Source organism: Dissoconium aciculare (assembly GCF_010015565.1).
Source record: "Dissoconium aciculare CBS 342.82 unplaced genomic scaffold K489scaffold_8, whole genome shotgun sequence".
In the NCBI taxonomy this organism is placed as follows: domain Eukaryota; kingdom Fungi; phylum Ascomycota; class Dothideomycetes; order Mycosphaerellales; family Dissoconiaceae; genus Dissoconium; species Dissoconium aciculare.
Window position 1 is genome coordinate 1138430 of NW_022984958.1, and position 22423 is coordinate 1160852.

At 51.7% G+C, this 22423-nt stretch overlaps 10 protein-coding genes across 10 annotated transcripts; 5 read left to right on the forward strand and 5 right to left on the reverse strand.

The window, feature by feature from the left end:
• Positions 1 to 865: 865 nt before the first annotated feature.
• K489DRAFT_256500 (uncharacterized protein) lies at positions 866 to 2199 on the reverse strand. The gene is made up of 4 exons (XM_033600007.1): positions 1794 to 2199; positions 1695 to 1722; positions 1428 to 1638; positions 866 to 1356 (listed from the first exon to the last, which is right to left on the reverse strand). The coding sequence occupies exons 1-4, from the start codon at positions 2025 to 2027 to the stop codon at positions 966 to 968; spliced, it is 864 nt and encodes a 287-aa protein (XP_033458817.1). The 5' UTR covers positions 2028 to 2199; the 3' UTR covers positions 866 to 965.
• A 945-nt stretch (positions 2200 to 3144) lies between these two features.
• K489DRAFT_381777 (Nuf2 like protein) lies at positions 3145 to 4940 on the forward strand. Its single transcript, XM_033605208.1, has 2 exons — positions 3145 to 4615; positions 4677 to 4940. Exons 1-2 carry the CDS (start codon positions 3394 to 3396, stop codon positions 4790 to 4792), a joined length of 1338 nt encoding a protein of 445 aa, XP_033458818.1. The 5' UTR covers positions 3145 to 3393; the 3' UTR covers positions 4793 to 4940.
• Positions 4927 to 6045, reverse strand: K489DRAFT_256555 (uncharacterized protein). The gene is made up of 2 exons (XM_033600008.1): positions 5114 to 6045; positions 4927 to 4940 (listed from the first exon to the last, which is right to left on the reverse strand). The coding sequence occupies exon 1, from the start codon at positions 5929 to 5931 to the stop codon at positions 5152 to 5154; it is 780 nt and encodes a 259-aa protein (XP_033458819.1). The 5' UTR covers positions 5932 to 6045; the 3' UTR covers positions 4927 to 4940; positions 5114 to 5151.
• Positions 6046 to 6149: 104 nt separating this feature from the next.
• On the forward strand, positions 6150 to 8999 carry K489DRAFT_256567 (ARM repeat-containing protein). Its single transcript, XM_033600009.1, has 2 exons — positions 6150 to 6265; positions 6335 to 8999. The coding sequence occupies exon 2, from the start codon at positions 6539 to 6541 to the stop codon at positions 8783 to 8785; it is 2247 nt and encodes a 748-aa protein (XP_033458820.1). The 5' UTR covers positions 6150 to 6265; positions 6335 to 6538; the 3' UTR covers positions 8786 to 8999.
• A 304-nt stretch (positions 9000 to 9303) lies between these two features.
• Positions 9304 to 11512, forward strand: K489DRAFT_321298 (OPT superfamily oligopeptide transporter; the record flags this gene model as incomplete). Its single annotated transcript, XM_033601536.1, has 4 exons — positions 9304 to 10047; positions 10077 to 10773; positions 10833 to 11288; positions 11343 to 11512. The coding sequence occupies 4 exons, from the start codon at positions 9304 to 9306 to the stop codon at positions 11510 to 11512; spliced, it is 2067 nt and encodes a 688-aa protein (XP_033458821.1).
• Positions 11513 to 11627: 115 nt separating this feature from the next.
• On the reverse strand, positions 11628 to 12018 carry K489DRAFT_411201 (uncharacterized protein; the record flags this gene model as incomplete). The annotated part of the gene is made up of 2 exons (XM_033607785.1): positions 11628 to 11927; positions 11986 to 12018. 2 exons carry the CDS (start codon positions 12016 to 12018, stop codon positions 11628 to 11630), a joined length of 333 nt encoding a protein of 110 aa, XP_033458822.1.
• A 507-nt stretch (positions 12019 to 12525) lies between these two features.
• K489DRAFT_381784 (uncharacterized protein) lies at positions 12526 to 14526 on the forward strand. The gene is made up of 3 exons (XM_033605209.1): positions 12526 to 13127; positions 13236 to 13393; positions 13617 to 14526. Exons 1-3 carry the CDS (start codon positions 12992 to 12994, stop codon positions 14355 to 14357), a joined length of 1035 nt encoding a protein of 344 aa, XP_033458823.1. The 5' UTR covers positions 12526 to 12991; the 3' UTR covers positions 14358 to 14526.
• Positions 14387 to 16294, reverse strand: K489DRAFT_381785 (Metallo-dependent phosphatase). The gene is made up of 3 exons (XM_033605210.1): positions 15950 to 16294; positions 15629 to 15862; positions 14387 to 15548 (listed from the first exon to the last, which is right to left on the reverse strand). Exons 1-3 carry the CDS (start codon positions 15963 to 15965, stop codon positions 14836 to 14838), a joined length of 963 nt encoding a protein of 320 aa, XP_033458824.1. The 5' UTR covers positions 15966 to 16294; the 3' UTR covers positions 14387 to 14835.
• Positions 16295 to 18019: 1725 nt separating this feature from the next.
• K489DRAFT_256736 (uncharacterized protein) lies at positions 18020 to 20445 on the forward strand. Its single transcript, XM_033600011.1, has 2 exons — positions 18020 to 18356; positions 18474 to 20445. Exons 1-2 carry the CDS (start codon positions 18292 to 18294, stop codon positions 20344 to 20346), a joined length of 1938 nt encoding a protein of 645 aa, XP_033458825.1. The 5' UTR covers positions 18020 to 18291; the 3' UTR covers positions 20347 to 20445.
• Positions 20445 to 20881, reverse strand: K489DRAFT_256670 (uncharacterized protein). The gene is made up of 2 exons (XM_033600010.1): positions 20784 to 20881; positions 20445 to 20719 (listed from the first exon to the last, which is right to left on the reverse strand). Exons 1-2 carry the CDS (start codon positions 20809 to 20811, stop codon positions 20544 to 20546), a joined length of 204 nt encoding a protein of 67 aa, XP_033458826.1. The 5' UTR covers positions 20812 to 20881; the 3' UTR covers positions 20445 to 20543.
• Between the last annotated feature and the right edge of the window lie 1542 nt (positions 20882 to 22423).

The window sequence follows — 22423 nt, forward strand, 5'->3', positions numbered from 1 at the left end:
GTTCAAGCAGAAGAGCGGATCTTTTTTGCGATTACGAGGCAGCTTGGGTAGGCTTTAGCGATGTCATTGTCTGTCGTCGACGATATTTCTTATTGTCTTCACGTGTTCGTGGCAGCTCTAGCCGACCTGCACAGGACATCTCGATGCTAGGACAGCACATATTCAGAATCCGACGTTGAATGAGTGATGCAACATGACGATCCTCGCAGACGGCGCAGTTTGCACATATCGCCCACGTAAAGCAAGTCTGGTGCGATTCATAGATGGCTACGCGCTCAATAGCGTAGTGTTGTACCGCTTGAAGAAGACGTGAGGTCAATATATTGATTGAGCTACCATGAGGAGAGACTTGCGGCTGAAAGAAGCTTGGCCGGGGCCGTCATGTATTTGCTCTGAGTAATGCCTTAGGCACATAGGTAGGAGCTGAGGCCTCACAGCGCAATCAGCAGGAATTCCCGAATTCCCGCGTCTACTCTGCGCTCGGGCATTGTGCGAATGGTCGGGTAAAGTTCTCCGACCCTAATTGCGTAAATATATACCTAGGTACCTCTGTATGCTCACAACGTCACAACCGTCGATCGCTGAGGACAGGGAGTATATACTGTCAGGGGAATGCACGAATACACAAAACAGAAGTTATTTGAGACCATACATAAACGTTCTAACGAGCGGACATGGAGGTGGCTGCATGTTTCCTTCGCACATCCAAGCAAATAATAAAGAGCGGTCCAAGGAATGGGCATGGCTGGGACTTTGTCAAGTCTGAAAATCCGACCTCGGTATAGCTGAACGCGTGAGACCGAAGCTAATCGCACAATCAAGGCAAAGCAAAGCAGGCCGTCGATCAGGAAATCGTTTCATTAGTTGTTGAACACTTCGGCAAAGGTAAACCCTGAACCCATGTCGGCATCCCGATGTGCATCCATGTTGGTTTCTCGCCAACCTTTTTTGCCTGCGGATCAAAACTAGGCAATGCCAGCGACACGCTTGATTTCAGCAAGCGTATCCGCCAGAACAAAATTGTAGATGTAGCCATCGCAGACCCCGTCGTTACCCCCATACATGCCAATTTTCGGATCGGCCGCGCCCGTCTCGCCTCCGGGGAAGAAATTTCCCATGAGTTTCTGGGTTTTACCACCTGCCACGGGGCTACTGAACGGATCGGTCATGGTGACGAGCGTGCCGTTGAAGTACATCTGCAGGAAGCCTTCGTTGCCCTGAGAGGTATTGATGACGATGCCGAACTGGTAGGTCGAGCCGAAGGTTATTTCTTTGGACCAGACAGGTTTGCCCTGAAATTTGGCCCGGACCGCCGGGTCAGGGTCGGCGCTGGGCTTCTGGATGACTTGTAGAGTCCTGGTCGTGGGGAAGAAATCTCGTGAGTACGGTGTTCTTCTGCGTAGTAGTCCGAATCGAGTGTGACTTACAACAAGTTGGTGTTGTTCTTGAAGGAGAGTACAATAGGGACGTTTGCGTAACCGGTGACGTTATTCTCATTGCCCTGAGCATAGGGCTTATGGTATGCCTTGAATTGAAACACAAACAAACCGTTACCTGCGCCCACCTTGTCCCATCGAACTTTGTAGCCCATGTAGTAAGTTTTGTTCACTTCTGTTTTTCCATGGTAAATGTGGTGTTCTTCGCAACCGTCAGCAATATTATAGGGTTCATGGACAGGGACAATAATGTGATACCTGCACGGTGATATCCAACGGCCTTGTGCTGTAGTGAAAAGTTAAATAATTGAATTACTCCAATGTGTTGAGGTTGTAAATGGCTTGAGCCTTACTAACCACTTGTGCAGCGGGAATGTTTTTGTCATCAAAGCCGGCCTGTAGGAGCATGTCAAAAGTGCGCATCGACCGTTCAAGCGATACTACGTACTCTGAAGTACAGAGAGGCAGAGCCGTTGATGGGATTAAAGTTGGGCTCGGTTGTGGTACAGGGTACGTCATTGTCCGTGCAATCGTAATTTGTCGTGTCGAACGCCGTGAGGTTGGAGCGTTGATCCTTGGCGGCGGCATCATACTCGGAAAACACTCTGGCAGTTGCTACCGCGGCGAGCGAGAGAAGGCTAAAAAAGTGCATAATGGGCAAATGATCGATATTGGCCAAGTTGAAAACTGCTGAGGCTGCCCTGTAGTCAGAAGGACTCGAAATCCAGAGCGAGGAGCGTCCTTTTATGTTCTGTCGGATTGCTGCTTGTCAAGACACGAATGTGATTTGGACCGAAGAACAGGGATGGATTCCACCAAATAGTCTCCCTGCATTACGTGGCTGAAGTCGATTCTCGCGAATAATGCTCACTCAGGATCGAAGCTTCGCCCAGCCTCGCGAATAGACCTTCTTTTGAACGACTAAATCCCACAGCTTAGTTTGACGCTGGCCACAACTGAAACTTACTGGACAGTATATCGAGCGTCGATTCATTTCTTGAGGGATTCTTTATCCAGAATTGAGATTGCTGCCATCGAAAGCTTTCTCTTCGGGTAAGTTTTACGGTCCAAACATTGGCAGGATTAAACACTTCTTCATCTACTGTATAGCTGATACTGACTCCTGGTGAAACCTGTGCGTCGTTGTATATCGACATCAGAACGTCGGCATCCTTTATATTGAGTAAGAGACACTCAATGCAACCACAGGCGACATGTGGCGTTGTTCTTGACATATCTGACATCTCGCTATGAGACGGCCTAGGCGTGCCGCCATGATCTTGATATCACTCGCATCTGATATGTCACGGCCGAAGTCTGACTTTGTGGCGAAGCCGGCCCGTTGAGGTAATGTTCTCCGCGCTGAGAGCGACCATTGAGGCAAGATTTTCCGCGCTGAGAGCGGGCACTGGTTCATTTGGAGTTCCAAATGTACGATTTATCATGCGATACTGCCGCCACTCGAGTGATTCGATGTCATCTCGAATGGAGTGCTTTCACTAGGTGGAGTGTAATAGTTTCTCAGACAGGCAAGCTTCGCCGTAAAGGTTCATGGTTGGTTGCTGGAGGACCCGTGCGCATACATCTGAAGTCGCTGACCACGGGCGGAGGCTAAGATAAGGGTTGTAGGAAGGAAAGCCGAGAACTTATGGCTATTTACCCCTCACGACCCTCATGTTTACACGCGAAGTCAATACGCGTCGCCTAGTGCGGGCATACTTTTACATCAGTAACCAAGCGTCACAAAACTTGGTCCTGGACAGCATATAATTGTGATAACCCTCTCATTCACAAGTATCATTCTGACGACGATATGGTCAGCATGGATTACAACCCTCGTATGAGCATGGCGCGCACGTCGCAACAGCAGTCCATTCAACAAAAGCAACCAAAGCCTGAGGACAGTGATGTTTACATGTGCCTGGTATGTTTGCGCACTTACTAGGTGTCGCACGGGATGAATCACATCACTGACGAAATTCTGGTGATTGAACAGCCAGACAGAGAGATAGCCGGCTGTATCAGTGATATTGGTATCAACTTTACCGTGGATGATCTGCGCAAACCAAACCCGCAGCAAATTCAAAAAGTCTTCGAGTGGTTCGCTGAGCTATTGACCAATACAACTCGCGAAATCGTTGCGCCTGCGATGCGCGCTGCAGCAGAATCTATGGTCGGTCCAGACCTTGACGCAGATCGGATCTTCACCGCAGACACTCGAGAGTTGATGGCGTTCTTCGTCACGATGCGCAAGCTGTTACTGGAGTGCGGCATTCAGGACTTTACCTTCTCAGACCTGTATAGACCGACACATCCGCGGCTCGTCCGAATTTTCAGCTACATAATAAATTTCATTCGCTTCCGAGAATCGCAGACGTCAGTCATCGATGAACATTACAACTCATCAGAGAATATCAAAAACCGCATTGAACAGCTATATCTTGGGAACCAGGAAAAGGAGGACCACCTCCGCGAGATGGAGCAAAATCGAAAGAATGTCGAAGTTGCGATCAAGGACAAGGAGCGGCGAAACGGGGAACTTAAAACTCGCCTTCTCGAATTGAAGCGAAGCCAGGAGCGAGTGACCGAGAAGCTGGAGCGCGTAAAAGGCGAACAAGCACGGATGAAGACAATGCTAGAGGAGAAAACTGCAACAGTCATGACCACTCGCGCCGAAGCCGCGAAACTCCGGCCCTACACAGAACAAAGCCCGGCCGCCCTTGAACAGTCCTTGCGTGATCTCAGCTCGAGCCTTAATACGGATCGAGCCGACATCGAGCGACTCGATAAACGTGCGCGTGCACTACAGACTAGCTGCGACGCCTTCACGCTATTACAAACGGACATCACGAGCCTGACGCGACTTCTTACCGAACTGCAGAACGAACTTGGGAAAGAGGAGGAAGAATCACGAGCAGCTGCACGGAATCGTGAGGATCTTACCGAGAAGTCGAATTTAGTGCGAGAAGTGGAGCGACAGGAGATGTTGTTGCGCGGCAAACTCCAGCAATGGCAGGATCGAACGGAGAAGATACGTCGAGATGCAGAGAGTCGGCAAGTGGAAGCTATGAGAAAGACCGAAGCATTACGAGCCACCCACAAAGAACTGAGCGCAGAGAGGAAAGAGAGGAACGAGGAGGTCGAAAAGCGAAGAGTACGGATAGAGCAGACAGAGAAGAAGGCAAGTAAATTTCAGTTGCGACAAGTTTCGATTCATACAGATTCTAATTCTTTACAACTAGATGGCCGATCTCAAGGAGCAAATCGAGCACGAAGTTCAAAGCGCGAGAGAGGAATACATGAAGATGGAGAGCCATATTCGGTTATACATCACCGAAATGGAGCAGAGCATCTGAGGGCAATACAACGAGATTACGCATGGAACGAAATTGTGCGCCGGCGGGAAACATCTGTTTTAATGAAGAGAGACTGGTCGTAGGCTTCCCGAAGATGTCGGGTTGGCTTCCTTTGCTTTTAGCGCGTTTGAATTTGCTTTACTGTATCCTGATAGCTGTTAGCTATAATGTTGCGACGACGAAATTGTAGAAGTATAATGACAGGTGAGAAGGATCAGGGTTTGAGATCTTGAAATGCTCCACATAAAAATTCGGAACAGGTCTGTGAATTACAAGTATTTCATCAAGAAATTGGAGAAAGAGAAAGTGAAGGAAACGTACCATATGCGAATCCAGTCGTCGCCGCAGCGGCAATATCTTCACTGCATATCATGCTCGTCGGATGATGTATGTGTAAGATCGGAGAGCTTTTTGAAGCAGCACCAGCGCTCGAGTACGGCAGCGATGGTGACTGTGCGGCCAACCCAGCCACGGTCACCAATACCAAAGGCTTTGGTCGTCACATTCATCATGGAGATTTCTTCCAGCCAGGGATTAGTGCTCGAGTCATTGGTCGTAGTCTCGGGTGGACCGTTGTTAGCACTGCTGGCATCGTCGCTAGAAGAAAATGCTTCGAAAATCTCCACCAGCACGAGTTTGCTATGATTTTGACTGGCAGCCTCAACAGCGACTGACATAGTGCGATTCAAACCACGTGCGGAAAAATCACTTGTGCGGCGATGCAAACCAATGGGATTCAGAACGGTCAAAAGAGGCACGCGTGCATGGGACCCCAATGGTCGTTCCTGTTGCATAGTGGCCTTAGTCGAGTAAACAGCGAGGTAGCCTCTTAGCTGCGCAACGTCGCTGCAGAAGACAACTTGTACGTTTCTTGATTCGGACAACATGCGGAGAGTAGGGGCGAAGCGTTCGAGCTCGAGACCACAGGCTGCGGACGATGTCTCCTCTCTCAGTCTCTCATCAACTTCACTGTCGTTGAAATCGGACGCGTGGTATCGACCATGCTGCATACTTCTGACGAAGGCAGCTCTTGATGAGCATACGATCAGTGTGGTAGGTGGTGCACCGTGCGATACGATGCATTCGATCAAATCAGCTATGCTTGCCACCTCGAGCACAATTGGGCGCAGACTATCCATGTCCCAGGAAGTGCGACTGCAGCATTTGTGCAGCCGTGGAGTGCGTTGATGGTCATATTGCCGAAAGTGTGGTTTAACAAGGCAGAGAAGATGTGTTCTGTGAGACGATCAAATTGTGTGATGAGAGGGTGAAATATATTTCCGCTTGGCAGGGCAACTTTGCGCCAAAGTCTGCATTGACCTCATCGCGGAATTGCACTGTCTGTACCCCACGTCTACAACGACGACAGGGCAGTCGACCATTCTAGACAGGTCTCGCCATTCGTAATGAAACCTTGAAAGGTTGAGGCGAGAATGGAGTCGATTTCGCGACTCAGCTCGCTGCTGGAAACAGGTAGGATCTCATTGACAACGCTCAAGCGACAGTGATGAAACCCCAAGCTCACTATGGCTATATTCACAGCACGCGACTTGACTCTCGAGGCCGCACGAGATGCCGGACCTCGAAGATCGACGCGACCACTCCCGGCGCAGCAAATTAAGAGCTTGCTGGACAGTCGAAGTGAGCGAGATGTCTTGGAGGGTCTCCGGAGAGTTATTGCAGTACGGATAGCACGTCAACGAGACAGCACCTCAGAGCAAACATATTGAAATCGACGTTTTATAGATGCAATATGCAAATCCACCTCAACCCACCGTGACCTTCTTTCCGGCCGTTCTCAAAACACTTTCAAATCCGTTCCCTGCGACTCGACCGCTGGTGTACAACTACCTCCTCCACCATGCCGAATCCGACCCAGACACCGCGCTCTTATCGATCAACACGATACAGAAGTCTCTTTCCGACAGCAATCCCCGCATTCGAGCGATGGCGCTGAAGACGATGTCTGGTATTCGCGTTCCTGTGATCTCACAGATTGTGAGCCTGGCTATCAAGAAAGGTGCTAGCGATCTTTCGCCAATCGTCCGGAAGACGGCCGCGCTGGCCTGCATCAAATGTGTTCGACTTGATCCGACCACTCGACCACAAATTGAAGAGTATTTAGCAGCTTTGCTAAGGGACAAACAATACTACGTCGCTGGTGCTGCCGTGCAAGCGTTTGCGGCGGTTTGTCCAGATCGAATGGACATGATACACCCGGTATATCGACGTTTGTGCAAGATGGTGGTAGACATGGACGAATGGGGACAACTGGCATTGATTCGGGTGATCACATTCTACGCGAGGCGAAATTTCCCACAAAAGACGCAACGTGTAAGGCGTGCCGCGACACAAGAACAAAGGAGCAGGGATTTCTATGAAGATTTGGAGAAAGAATCCGAGGATCAAGGAGACACCGAAGAGGTAGATGTTGTCGACCCAGATCTGGAGCTGTTTCTCAAGTCAATCGCGCCGCTACTGTCAAGTCGCAATGCTGCTGTAATTGTTGCTGTCACAAGAAGCTACCTTTACTTGTCACCAAACAAACATCTCTCGAAGGCCATAGACCCTCTCATTGCCCTTTTACGCGCTCCTGAAGATATTCAACAAGTGGCACTTCACGACATAGTCCAAGTCTGTCTTCACAATCCCTCACATTTCGCCCGCCACTTTCGGCACTTCCTCATTCGCTCTCATGAAGCGCCGGAAATTTGGCGGCTGAAACTGGAGACCCTAACACTAGTATTTCCTCACTGCGACAAGGATGTCCAGGACATGCTACTCGCAGAACTGGAACACTTCTCCAAATGTCACGATCCCCAGCTCGTCCGCGAAAGTGTGAGAGCCATTGGTCGCTGCGCACAATCATCCTCAGCGTCGTCGAACTCCATAGCATCTCGTCGCTGCCTCACTCTTCTTCTGAAGCAAATACATAGCACAGATCAAAACCTTGTCGGAGAAGCAATGGAAGTGATTCGCCACCTCATCCAGCGGTCACCGTCCGAGCATAAGAAGACTGTAATTAGGCTTGCGAAGAACCTCGATTCGTTGACCTCTTCCACAGCCAGGGCCAGCATAATATGGCTCATTGGAGAGTTTGCCAGTGGAACGGATGATAGCGAAGATGCTATTGCAGCGGATGTTCTCCGCATTCTTGTCAAGGGTTACGCCGATGAAAGCGACGAGGTTCGAGCTCAAATTATTTTGCTCGCCGCGAAGACATACTTGCATCATCAAAATCGACAAAACGAAAAGAAGAGAGCGCTCGAGGCACTGGAGTCAACGGAATCTACAACGCTAGGAGACGACGTCCGCGATGCTTCTCCCGACTCACCATCCCACACCATTGAACTACTCTACAATTACACTCTCCTCCTCGCACGATACACACCTTCCTATGATCTGCGCGATCGAGCGCGAGTGTATCGAGCTCTCCTGGCTGTTCCAGCCAGCACGGAACTTGCCAGTTTGCTACTACTCGCTCCTAAACCATTCCCACAAGCGCCTAGTCCAAGCGAATCCCGCAAGAACTTCGTCCTAGGATCCTCCAGTTTGGTCATCGGCGACGAAGAAGCCGGTTCTGCCGGCATCAGTGGTTACGAGAATCTTCCCGCATGGGTAGAGGAAGGCGATGAACCCGATCCGAAACTCCGAGAGGATCTTGATTCATCGAGAGGAGTTGAATACGGCCAGGAGAAGATCGTCTCGGCAGGTCGCAGGCTCGATGAGGCCCTGTCTAAGGATCCTGGCTATACCTCTACTGCCGCTGCTAGTAAGGGTAAGAGCAAGGAGAAGTCATTAGATGCGTGGTTGGACGAAGAAGATGACGAGGAAGATGAAGAGGAGGAGGATGATGACGAAGAGGAGGATGAAAGTGACGATGAAGAGGAGTCCTCCGAGTCGCATGAGGATGACGATGACAGTGAGGAGGAGACGGAGAGCGAGGAGGACGAAGACGAGGAAGACGAAAGAGCCGGTCTTGTCCACCGATAGAATAGATGATCACGTCTCAAAAGCGTCGAACCGAAAAACATGCCCACACATACATCGATCATGAGCATTGTCTCGCGGCCTCCTCGACTTGCGTCCATCTGCATCCAGTGATTCATTCCCATGTGACCAGTGCGCTCTCCATTTCAGATCAATTCGGCCCAAGAACGGAGGCGCATCACGCAATATATGGACCGTCAAAAGCTCGCAAAATGCCGGAATATCGGAATTCAACACCATCGCATCTCATGCATGTTCAGATAGGCGCATCGTACTAACCGCATCAGTCCCGTGAACCAGCGGCTGCCAGCGCCACAGAACTCGCTGATCGACGCGCCTATCAATGCTGATAAGTTAGCAGGCTCTAGACCAGCCATACAGACGCATGTGTAACCAGGAGAAAACTATATTCTAGAAGATAATAATACTGCATGTTGCCTTTGATTGACTCTTCGAACGATTTCCAGTCAACAGCTAATAATCCGGCGACGAAAAAGTCGGGTTTCCGCTCTTTCGCGAGAATGCGTCGGGCGGAGGAGCACTACGTCAGTGATGATGAGACGACGCCATTACTGCCGTCACGACCTCCACCACCACGACACAATAGTGGGAACAGCGACGAGGGCGCGAAAGAGCTGAATGATCAGCCTCGATCGTTGTCCTCTACATTACAATCCATAATAATTGGACTCGGCATAGGTGCTTTATTCTGTCACATCAACGTGTATTTCGGCCTACAGAATGGTTTCAGCGATGGATTGTCCCAAGAGGCCGTGCTCTTGGGATTCGGGATCTTGCAGTCCGCCAAGATGGTTTTGGGAACATCATTTGGACCTGCGGAAACTGTCTTGATCACTGCGATTGCCGGAGCAATGGGAATGATGCCATCCGTGACAGGCCTGGTGAGCTCCTTGGCAGCGGTGGAACTTCTTCTTCCGGACTCGGAGCACATCGGGTCGTGGACGCTGAGCTCTCCAACGCTCATACTTTGGGGACTGGACGTCGGCTTGTTTGCGCTTCCAATGACCATGATGTTCAGGAAGTATTTCGTCGATCAGGCGGGGTTGCCGTGGCCGAGTGCTAAAGCAGCTGGAACACTGGTGAGGGCTCTCCACGGGACTTCTGAAAAGATCACCAAGGACGCAATCGCACCACAGTCCAAGTCGAACGAGTTTGAAGGCGGATGTGAACGTGGTACCAACGACGGAGAAATTCCATCTGACGCCTCCAGGATTGAAGCTGATAAAAATGATTTTGGACCACGCGTCCTTCTTTATACCTTTGCGACTGCAAGTGCCCTTGTAAGCTACCCCTGAAAAGAATTCTCGGGATCGTCGGAGTTAACTTGTCACAGATGTCTCTTGCCAGTATCTTTCCAATTCTCAAGAATGTTCCCATTTTGGGCTCGGACATCGCAACAATGCACTACTGGAGCTTCAATGTGTCACCCGGCGTGTTCGGTCAAGGAATGATGACAGGTCCAACGATGACGAGCCACATGCTGGTGGGAGCAATAGTCGGATGGGGAATCCTGTTGCCGTTGGCTCGTTCGCAAGGTTGGATCATCGACGCATACAGCGATTGGGAAAGTACCAAATCTGGCTGGACATCGTGGATCGCACTCAGCATCCTCGTGGCTGACAGTGTTGTCGAATTGAGCTGGCTGATTTACAACAAGATTAACACAAAGGCTCTCAAAAAGCTTTGTACCGCTAGAAGTGACCGACCTACGGGTGGCGACGATCGACACTCTCTGCTTGACAGGTGGCCGAAGAGCGAGAAGTCCAGTGATCGCAGTCCTATGAATGATCTAGTTCTGTCTGGCATGACTATCGCTGCAACAATGGCATGTGCCGGAATCGCCACCTGGAGCTTCGACGGACGTGTGTTGATCAATACTACCATCGTAGCTGTATGCCTGTCGCTCTTTTTGTCCATTGCAAGCGTACGAGTGATTGCCATGGGCGATCGACATCCGGTAGGCGGGCTTGGTACGTAGCCTATGAGACGGAGTGAAACGTGGAAATGTTTGCTAACGACTCGGCGGCAGCGAGATTCTCGCAATTCCTCATTGCAATTCTCATTTCGCGGCTCAGCCCCGACCACCTGCTGATCAACCTCGTCCTCGGAGCGATTGTGCATGCGGGAATTACTCAGATGGATTGTATGATGTATAATTTTAAGATTGCATCAGTCGTCGGTACACGTCCTATCTTGCAGCTCTCGGGTCATGCAATTGGTGCCGTCTTCGGGTCGGTCTTATCAGCACTACTTGTGAAGTCTTATTCCAGACTCAACATGGTTTCTGGCGGCAAAGCTGGCATACCTGCTGCGCGCGAGTGGCTGGCGATGGCAAATTCGATCTACACGGAAGGCCTTCCGCCCTTCTACCTGGAGTTCTCATTCGCCTTTGCGAGTGTCTTCGCTCTCGTCGCCGTGGTGAGAATAAAATATGCGGATAGGTCGTGGATCAAATTTGTGCCTGGCGGAGTGGCATTCGCTATAGGTGTGTCCACGCAAGACTGATCTCGAGCAATCCCACCGACTGACATCGATGTAGGAATGTATGCGACCCCGGCTTCCACACTGCCTCGTTTCGCAGGAGCGATGGCCTTTTGTTACGCAAAGAACAGATTGGGTGTCAGCCAGAAAATCGGACCATTTATGGCGTCGGGACTGAATCTAGGCGAAAGCATAGTTGGTCTGCTTGCGTTAATAATACCGCGGTAGAAGAATATATATATGTACTCATTTGATCGACTTCTATTTTTGAACTTTTTCTGTTTCTTGCCGCCTAGTTTTCTGTGTAACGAGGATAGTGTATGTTTTCTTGAACGTACACAAATTACAGCTTTGGACTTCTGGAGTTCTTGAAGACATGGTCTATCGGTCCTATCTGCGGGCCTCTACTGTTCGATGATCCAAACGATGGTGGTTGCCATTTGATCGTGGCGGAAGCCGCAGCAAGCTTTGAAGCTGGCGACGAAGAACGGTCCTTTGTGTCCGGTGTCGGTGCGATCGTCGAGGTCTGGTTTGGCGGCATGGCTTCGATTTGACTTCGAGGAGCAGGCTTCGAAGCGACTCGAGTGTCGAGGTTGCGGACCTGCTGTTGAAACAAAGGGCTGTTACTTTGAGGCTGCTGGCTCTGTCGCGTGACAAAGTCTATTAGAACAGAATCTCCTCGAAGCTCATTTGATTCTCACCTGTGGACGTTTGCCCTGTAATGAGTTGAACATGTTTGAATCTATTGCTTGATGCTCAGATATGTCAGAAATGACGGTTTGTGTACAAGAACGAAGATATAAATACGATTCCGAGTTTATATGTCATTGCTGAGTCCATGTGACGTCTGTGATCAACAGCACACCTGTATCCAAACGTAGAGGCAAATGCGAATGAATGGATGGATGAATGGATGGATTATCAGAGCCCGTTGTTCTGCTGCTTCTCCTATACCAAGCTGTTGTTGATCATGGTATGTTTCGCTTACATTCTACTTCTCATCAGATCATGATGAGTCCACTCCACGAGAACGTTTGCGTACGCACCTGCCTCGTTGAATGTGCGGTCAGGCTACGATCGTTGTCCATCCTCACGGTGAACGCCCGCGTACAGTATCTAGAGCATCCATCGCACGCACACCTGGGCATGCAGCACCTGCCGGCAGCCGCTCCGTGCGGGGAGAGAGTCCGGGCAGCACAAGACCGCCGCGAGAAAATTCTGGCTCTCTATATTCAGTTCCAGTTGTTTTCTTCACTGCCACCCTTTTCCATCATCCTTCTCTCTACCTGCACTAGAGGCGAGACAAAAGGTCCAATACTTTGTCCATCCTGCATGAATGCTCCAACATGCACGTTCATGATGGAGAGACGACACAATGCGAGTGCACTGTCAACAGGTCCGCTCCGCCCGTCCGTCTAGAGTCCCGTTGATGGTTCGGCTGTAGGCGGCCGTATTGTGCGCTTCATCCGAGTCGCGCGGCTCTTCACTTGCGTTTGTCGGTCAAGTATCCCCATCTCTCATACTTGCACATCTCATCTCTACTCGTGATCCATACATCACAATCTACATACCCACCCATTTTCACGGTCTCGAGTCTGGCCATCAATCTCGAATCAAGAGGGCGGGTTTTGCTCGTACTACGCAAACAGCTGTGCGAACCTGGTTCATCGTCAGTCGACAGCTTCAGCCTTCAGAGAGCGAGCAACGATGATGACGAAGCGCACTCTTGTCACTGCCTCTCAGAGAGCTTGGTGTGTTTCTAACAGCGTGTCATGTCGAAGAAGCTTCGCTAGCACGCGCAAATTACAGGAAGATTATGGGTTCATCGGACTGGGCATGATGGGTACGTACTCGCTTTGAATTCCTCTCCGTCCATTGTCATGTACAACTCCCAGCCGGCAGACTACAACGCATATTGCAGGCAAACATCCGAGCTAACTAGAACGAACAGGATATGGCATGGCAAAGAATCTTCGCCAAAAGATCCCAGCTTCAGATCGACTCTTCATCCAAGACATCAACACTGCAGCGACCAAACAATTCACAGAAGAAATGAGTGAATACAATGTCGAAGTCGTAGACACTGTCCGAGATATTGCTGAGAACTCGGTATGTATCCGTCGCACTCCTTTTCCTTTCTTCGACCTCGAGCTTCCAATGATGAATTTGTATTTTCCTTTTCATGTATGATCTAAGTTGACGGTGCAAGCCGTGAATCCTGATTACACAAAACACAAAGCCAATCCTCTGATGAAGCTCGAAGAACTCACTTACTCTTGCCCTGTTCCTAATCATTCATTTGCGATCAATCACTGACGATTCGATTCAAAAGTCTACCATCATTACCGTCTTGCCTAGGCCTGAACACGTCAAGAGTGTCTTCGAGGAGATGCTCGAGCCATCCACCGACCGCGCCGATGCCTCTAGCCGTCTTTTCATCGACTGCTCCACCATTGACCCAAGTACATCTGCCACAGTAGCCGATGCAACACGCATCACCGGGCAAGGCATCTTCGTTGATGCGCCCATGTCCGGTGGCGTTGTCGGTGCGGCAGCAGGAAAGCTGACCTTCATGATCGGCGCCGCGCCCGAACATGTGTCCCGGGCGACAGCTGTGCTCTCTCTCATGGGTGCGCGCGTCGTACACATGGGCCCGCAAACCAGCGGCTTGAAAGCCAAGCTCGCCAACAACTACCTCCTCGCGCTGAACAACATCGCCACGGCCGAGGCGATGAACATGGGCGTACGATGGGGTCTAGACCCCGTCGTTCTCGCGAACATGATCAATTCCGCCACGGGTCGCTGCTGGCCCAGCGAGGTCAACAATCCCGTTCCTGGCGTCGTGGCGACAGCTCCCGCCAGTCGCGATTACGCCGGCGGTTTCGGCGCGGGGCTGATGCTCAAAGATTTGAATCTTGCGCTGCAGGCGGCCGAGGAGGTCGACGCCACTCCTCAGCTCGGACTGCAGGCTCGCCAGATCTACGAGGCGGTCGAGGCAGATGAGAACCTCAAAGGTAGGGATTTTTCCGTTGTGTATAGGTATTTCGGCGGGATTGAAGGTGGACAGAAATGAACCGCGAGGCGTCAAGCACGACATGAGTGTAGAAATTGAATGAAAATAAATGAATTTCATGTTTCTCTCACGCTGAATGCTTTTCTCTTCGTCCATGTCAGTCTTTCCATGGGACTACCTTTTATTATTGTCCCCAGATGCCATTGCCGAATCCTGTTCACTTCTGTCGACCCGTCTCACCCGGGTACCTATATGTAAACTGAATACTCGTGTCGATAAAGAAATTTGTATGCATGTCTATCAAGATCCCGTTGCGCCTTTACACACAATAGCCAGACATAGGTACCCATTCCGCCATTGCAGCTCCGCCACTACATCGCACCAATTGCGCGTCCTTTTTTGCATCCATCAGGGAATACATGGACCACATGCAAGGGGCATCTAGCCCGGTTTTCGCCTTCCCAACATTCTTCATCGTCAACACTCGCTCGGCTAGGTGCCCGCTGTAAAAGAGATCCCGTCGTCCGTGACGTTTCTCTCAGAGGAAGTAATCCCTGACGGGGTCGTTCCCCGCCTGTTGCTGTTGCTGCTGCGATTCCAAGCGATGGACCTCATTCTCGGGCGCGGCGTCGAAGACGTTCCACTTCCGCTCCCCGCCGGGCCCGACCTCGAGCACGCTCGCGAGGTTGCCGCATCTGTAGCAGTAGTTCGGCGCGCTCCACACCGTCGAGAGCTGATCGTCGAACATGACCATGTACCCCTCGTTGCAGAGCTGGTGCGCCCGGAGGATGTGGTTCATGCTGTTGACCTCGAGGAACTTCCGCACCACCTGCGCGCCGAAGGTGTAGCCCGCGCCGCGCGGGCTCAGGCTGAACTCGTCCCGCTCGGCGTCCGGGTCCGACCAGACCAGGTCGGCCATGGGCCCTTCGTGGGGGATCTCCCGGAACCGGTCGATGATCTTGATCTGGTCGATGCTGTGGATGCTGGGGCTCAGGCCGCCGTGCACGCAGAAGATCTTGTCGTCGATGACGCACGAGAGGGAGAGGTAGTCGAACATGTCGGTGAAGTGGTGCCAGACGGCGGCGTTGCCGTATTTGCGGCTGCATTCGGTGTAGAAGCCGTAGGATTGTGTCACGCCGCGGGATTCGTGGTTGCCGCGGATGAGGTGCACACGTTCGGGGTAGCGCAGTTTGAGGCAGACGAGGAGGGAGATGGTTTCGATGCTGAAGAGACCGCGGTCGACATAGTCGCCTGTGGGGAAGGGACAGATGGGTCAGCTCATCCGTCATGGGAATTTGTGGTCGCGTGATGCGTGTGCGTTTCCAGCCTACCGAGGAATAGGTAATTGGTGTCCGGGCAATGGCCTCCAATTTTGAAAATCTCAATCATGTCGAAGAATTGCCCGTGGATGTCACCAACCACGGTGACGGGCGCTTGGATGTGGACGACATTGCTCTCTTTCATCAACAGCTCTTTCGCTTTGGCGCATACCGCTTCAATGACGGACTCGGCGAGGAGCTCCTTGTTGTACAGTCGGGATATGCATTCGTCGAGATCTATACTGGCTGCAGTACGAGAAGGAGGCGGCGTCAGTGAAGGTTACTCGGCGAGGCGGTGGTGGAAACCGCTGGATCACTGCGGTCGACACTCACCTGGAAGTCCCGGCATTGCTTGAGTGCGCGGTCAGAGACAGCGCAAACTTCGGATGGCGGGAGCATGGGTCGGGCAAAGCGCAAGGGACACACGCCGGCGATTGTCGTCATCCAGGCGTGGCAGGAATAGGCGCGAAGAATGGACACGACGTGGAGGGCAGCATGCGCTTCATGAGGACGATGATGCAGGCATGGCTGTGTCGTTGGGGAAAATCGTCCAGCTCGAATTCAATGGCGTTGTCTGACCACGCCGCTTGGACGGCCAGCGCACAATTCTACAATGGATATGTCCAAGCCCACCTGCACCTGGGCACCTGCACGCCCGCGAGGATACCGCTGCTGCTGCTGATGCCACCGCTGCCAGCCCTGGAGGTCACACGAACCCTGAAAGAAAAATGGTACCTGAGGCTCCTTTCAGGCTTCTCAGGTTCCAAGGTGGGCCAGGTGTATTTCATGGACGGCATGGACGGCGGTGGGCATTGGCGACGGCAAGGAGCGGCCCGATGAGTTTACAGCAATTGCGATCAGGTACGGCGATAATCGAATGGCAATTCACAGTGATAGTCGAATTGCAATCTACGGTGATGATAACGATGAATGACAGAATACCTGCTCAGGTGCACATTGATACTCTGTAGTAATACCTAGGTAAGTATATATATATATATATATACTGGACATGGCTGCCAGGTGTGTATACAGTATATAGACAGCTCCGTCGACTTGGCAGTATCGTCAGCATCAACACGTATACGCTCGTATGGCGTGCTATGGCTTGGTCGTTTCGGTGTGATAAGGATCGCCCGTCACCTTGCCATTGTTGTCACTGCACTGATGAAGCTGAATGTCCGCAAATGGGCATTGCTTTCTCTGCCTGCAAGCGTTGGAGATCTGGTCGTTGAAGGACAACAATGGCCGATCCGTGGTTGGACAGATATGTGAGAAACCCGCAGCGCTCACACAAACTCACCTACCCACCCACACATACACACCATGCAGTGGCCGGCTCCTGCACGTTGGCTGTTCCGTACAATCTCTTGCTCACTGCCCGACGAAATGGCCAATCTGTACTCACGTGTACCATAGTATTCCATCATACTGTACATATGTTTCTACTGTAGGTGCTGGGTGCCCAGGTGAGCAGAGGCTTCGAAGTATGGGCGGCCGCCTGTCAAATTTCGAGCCGGCGCGGCACTTTACGAACAGTTGGCCTGGCTGTGAGCCCTCCGCGCGTCAGCAAAAGTTCATCTTCACCATGTCATGATCATCAGCCTTTGTTATTGCGATCATGATGTTTGCGGTAGACACTCCGCCTCGTAGTCGAAAATCATCGTCCGCTAGTGGGCCAACTCAAAGATGCCTCCCACTTCTGGCCGAAGAATGATGACTACCTAGGTAGAGTATTCACCAGCCAAGGGCCATCGGGATTTTGCTTGTTAGCCGATGCCCGCTGCTGATCCCTCATGGGAAGTACACAGGCTTCTCACTTCTCGTCCCGATCGATACACCCTTTGGGAAAGAATTCTTCCCTCCTCCGAGCTGGCTCACAGTCATCGGTCATCGTACACGCGAACAGTATGAGCGATGGGGAGGATCCTCTACGAAACATTCTTCCTGCACGCTCAGCACGACATTTCTCGAGGGCTCGATGGATACCGATGGATGAGATGCATGACAGGTGGTGTGTCCCAGAGACCAGATTTCGCTTGTTTTCTTCTTGCTTCCTGAGCACAATTGTCCACCAAGACTGGCAGCAATGGCGGCAGGGACGTTGCCTGGTCGTTGCCGCTGACCCATAACCAGACCGACGACAGTAGTTCAACTGCATAACTCGACAAATCCTCCGCCCACTCTCATCCGATCCAGAGATGAATTTCTGCGAGTATTCATACGCATAGATGTCTGATTGTATGTCTTTGCCTCATGTGCACACTTCCACAACGGTCAAGTCTACCGTCCACCACCAACAGCAACGACATCCAGCTCGCACTGCATCTCAACCACTTCGTCACTGGTCGACAGGGCAGTGTTATGGTTCTTCGGTCCGACTTCTCCAACATATAGACAACAACCAGGGCGTGGAAGGCACGCTTTCCCATACTTCAATTTCCTGGCACCGTCATTGACCCAGAATGCGTTGCCTTGTTCACTCGTTGTTGTGATCTGTCGCCTAGCTCAAGTGCTGACTCTCTTCCTTTCCTTGTTGCCGTCGTCGCTGTCGTCACTTCTCAAGCCCTCATCGTGCGACTGAGATCATCATTTCTCGCTGATGTGATAGACGAGTCTCCTCGAGCACTCCATTCGGTCATTCGCTCACCGACGAAATCCTTCACACTACCGATATGTTTACGAATGCCAGCATCAATCCGGCCCCTTCAAATTTCGGCCAACGACCATATCGTGCAAGGTGGGTTGCCTCAATGCCCCCTCAGACATCGACCAGTGTCGACACAATGGCTTCAACATCAAAAGGATTCGATCGGAAATGTCATTGCCACTTCAATGCTGACATTCAGATGGACAGGGGACAACCACCTACGAAACGTGCCAAGGGCAATCCCATCATCACCAGATATCCACCACCTCCAGGTTACCAAGCTCCCACGCAGCCACTGCCATCGGTAGCCCCGTCTACCTGGCAGCCGATCAATCATCATGAAACGAGTTATAATGCGACTTACCCCAGCGATTATCCTTCGGCGACATATGATCAATCTCAGCCGATGCTCGATGCTAGCAGTACAACGCTGGCAACCACGCTTCATCAGCACTCACATTCTGTGCAGACCTTGCCGCCCACGTCACTACCCTGCGACGAGCCTGCGGAATGGCAGGACCCGCTGTCGGCCTCTCACATGAATTCATCCGCCGTCTGGGTGCCCCCAACGCAATTCGCTGGCCGAAAATTTCGCCGACAGAATTCAGTTCCCTATCTGGTCGTACCATCGTCAGGACCACTGCTCGACGGGAACGGGGAGCTCATGTCGCCATTGGAGGCAGAAGACGACAGTGCAGCAATCCTTGAAGATGATTACGATGGCGAGTGTTACTTCTCAAGACATCCTGACGAGATCGATCCCAATCTGAGCCTGGGTCTGATTGAGTGGAAAGCGCCACAATCGACTGTCTTAGCAATCCCAACTGCTCTCGAACTCGCAGATCTGGCGACACCAGAGACCGCCCCAATGGATTTATCGGAGGAGAGTGATTCAGTATCCCATTATTTCGCTCGTTCCAAGAAGCATGAAGTCCTCCTCGGCGTTCGACAAACCGAGGCCTGGCACGAGATGAAGGATGACTTGATATTTCGACAATTTTCTAATTTCTGCTCAAGGTTAGTTTCCTTTGCAGAATTGCAGGCAAGGTATCGTCGTCGCTACGACCAAGAGTGGGCAGACGGTGATCATCTCTCCGTATACACCCAAGACTTCGGCTACGCGCAGCCTCCAAGCCGGGAAGCTACTCCCAGCGTCAGCGATCACATGGACATTGATGAGACACATGTTCAGCCCGCACATTTCCGAAGTCAATCAATGGAGCCTCGATCAGAAAATCCTGGCCACCCAGTACATACGAGACCCCGTCCAAGCCACACACGAACTCAGTCTGTCACGCATGCAAGAACCCAGCAAACCAACCATTCCCGAGCTCAATCTATAAATCACTCTCGACCACAACACATGACTCATTCGCGATCCAACTCAACCACATCGCAACGAGTCGGACATACTACCACCAGCAAACTGACTCGACCCAAGCCACTCCCGCTGGTACACGATCAAGCTCAAGAAGACATCCTCGCCGCCCTAGGCGTGACCGGGTCTGCACAACAAGTCTATGAAACCCCCGGACCAGCATTTGGCCCTCCGCCTCCGGAGAAGGGCAGCAAACTCCACAGCCGCACCAACTCAATGAGTAGCACTCACAGCAACACCAGCCAGACCTACCGCTTCCCGGCCCAACGCGGGCCCTCCGCCCCTCCGACCTCCCAATCCAGCCACACCCACGACCGCTGGTCCTCATCCACGGGATCCTCCTTCAACGCCGCCGCCGCCCCCTTCGCCACACCGACGCACACGCGCGTGCCCGCCGCCCGGGGCCCGGATTTCTCCCCCATCACCGAAGACGACTTCACACCGCGTCCGAAATACCCTCCCACGATGATGGCGAACGCACAGAATCGCGGCGGGCCCGGCGCCGAGACCACCCGCAAGCGCAGCTACGCCGACTCCCTGCTCAGCGGCAACGGTGGTAGTGCGGCGGATTCCGCCCGCGCCCTCGATGGAGAGGGAGAGGCCTTCGGCGAGGAGGACGGCGGTTTGCGTCGTCGTCGGGACGAGGCGGAGGAGGAAGAAGAGAGTGCGACGCCGAAGCCGAGGAAGCAGTTGCGTGTTTGAAATGTCAAAGACGCCTTGGAGTTTGACATCGCATGAGACTGGCTTGGTTTTCGACTTGCTGCCGTTCGCCGGCATCTTTCCTCTTCCTTGCTCTCTCTCTCTTGCTTGCTTATCCTATCTTTGTCGCTGTAGTGCCTCCCTCTGTGATGTCCTCCTAATTGTTCTCTTTTGCCTTGGATTTTTGGTTTCTCTGTACCCTATTTTCGTATTTGTCTTTTTTGTTCATATTCTTTCCTCGCGTTGCCTTTGGCTGGCTGATAATTAATGGAATGGTTCCAATCTGATCTTCCTAATTTTTTCTTTTTTAATTCTCTCATCTTTGATTCTCGTGTCTTCGCGATATTCCAATGACGCTCGCAAAGTGTGTGATCTACTGTATCCATCATCAGAACTGCGATTTGCAGATTGACAGTCGCTCGCTTGGGTGTGTGGTTCACATGTGCCATGCAGCATAATCTGCCACATCGATCGGATTTCTCGCAAGATCTGTCGTGCGAACCCGACTTAGAGTGTATGAGGATTCAGGGCATTCTCTACTATAGTCGTGATATGGTGACCTGCTACTCGAATTGCCTATATATTGTTGTTATATACTACGAGAAAAGGGTAGTTCTGTCGTACCTGCCTGGGTAAACCAAAACAGGTTCTCGTGGTAAGAACCCTAGTACAGAAGTAGGTTGGATCGCACGAGGTACTCAGATGACTAAGCTAATACTCGGTCTCCGCGACGACTAACTCCTCTCTGGCGCGCCTTTCCATTTTAGAAAGGTACTTAGGTAGAACCGAAAAACGATTCTTTTCTTTTCAGCTGTCGGAATGCCCTGTCCGATTTGACTCGGCTCTGACGCAGGGCCGCGGGATAATGAAAAACAATCGCGATGAGGGTCTGGAGTGTCTACATTTGTGCGATGTCCTCTCCTTTCTTTGTGGAAACAGGAAGTCATCCAAACCTGTTTGAACCCCCAAACCTATCCAATCTATCTCGATTCTTCCTGTCACATTGCATTTCTCGAGATTTCCTCACCAAGATTTCCGCACGACCTGTGTTATAACAAGAGCCGAGCTATGTACTGCAATGACGCTGATTGTAATTGGGATCGACTGTCAGCGCCTATGCCCCGGACGTGGGATGGACATCTCTTGTGCTGTGACCGTGCAGGAAAAAGCTACTGTACAACGCATCGCCCGCAGCGTACAAACCGTCGTCGATCCTCATCATTCGTGCCGACGGGACGGTCGCTGGGAAGTCACCAAGCGAGCACCGTGATAGTTGATCCTGGCGCCGGAAAACGCTGTATTGGAATTACTGTGCAGGGGAAACATGTTATGGTGACATCCGGGTTTCGGTAAACCTCCCAATCGCCCGGGCCAGAACACTCCTTTGTAGCTTCGCTGTCCCGAATTTGTTCGGCTGACGCCAAGGGTTTGGTTGGACGCTCAGATATATGCGCATTTCAATTTCATCGAGGGGCCTCGACCGGGCTATTCTGCTGCAAAACATTCGTCCGTGGCTCATCGGCGATGCGATGGGCTTCCAGCTCGTGTCTGCATGTCGCTGCGAAATAATTGTAATGTGTGAGATGCGCAAGTGATATTGTCGTCTCGTCATGGCGGGAAAATACTCCGCATCGCGCACGGCCAGGGAGCCTTTGCGACAGCGAACCGACCACGATGATCGAAACCGAAGCCACAATACTCATTCAACTGTAATTACCCGGCAGGACGATCATCCGACGCCGAATGCTGTATCTGCAGGCGAGAAATGAATGATCTGGCGGGCGAGAATCAAGACGGTGGACAAGCCCATTCGCGTCGGATTGCACCGAATAGCCAGCTCTAGACTCTCGGGCTCTTAGCGACAGGAGTCCGTCGTATGGGCGGAGAGAAAGAGAGCAACTCGTCACGGTACTGTACACTACTGTGCGCCATCGGCTGGATCGCTAGTATTTATTTCCAACCTTTGTCTACGTTTCGTACGAAGGTGTTCATCTCCGACAAACACTAGCATAATGATATATTGAACAATGAAGTGATAGAGAGGAGTAATGTTGAAGTTATCACATAAGGTGTAGCGAGG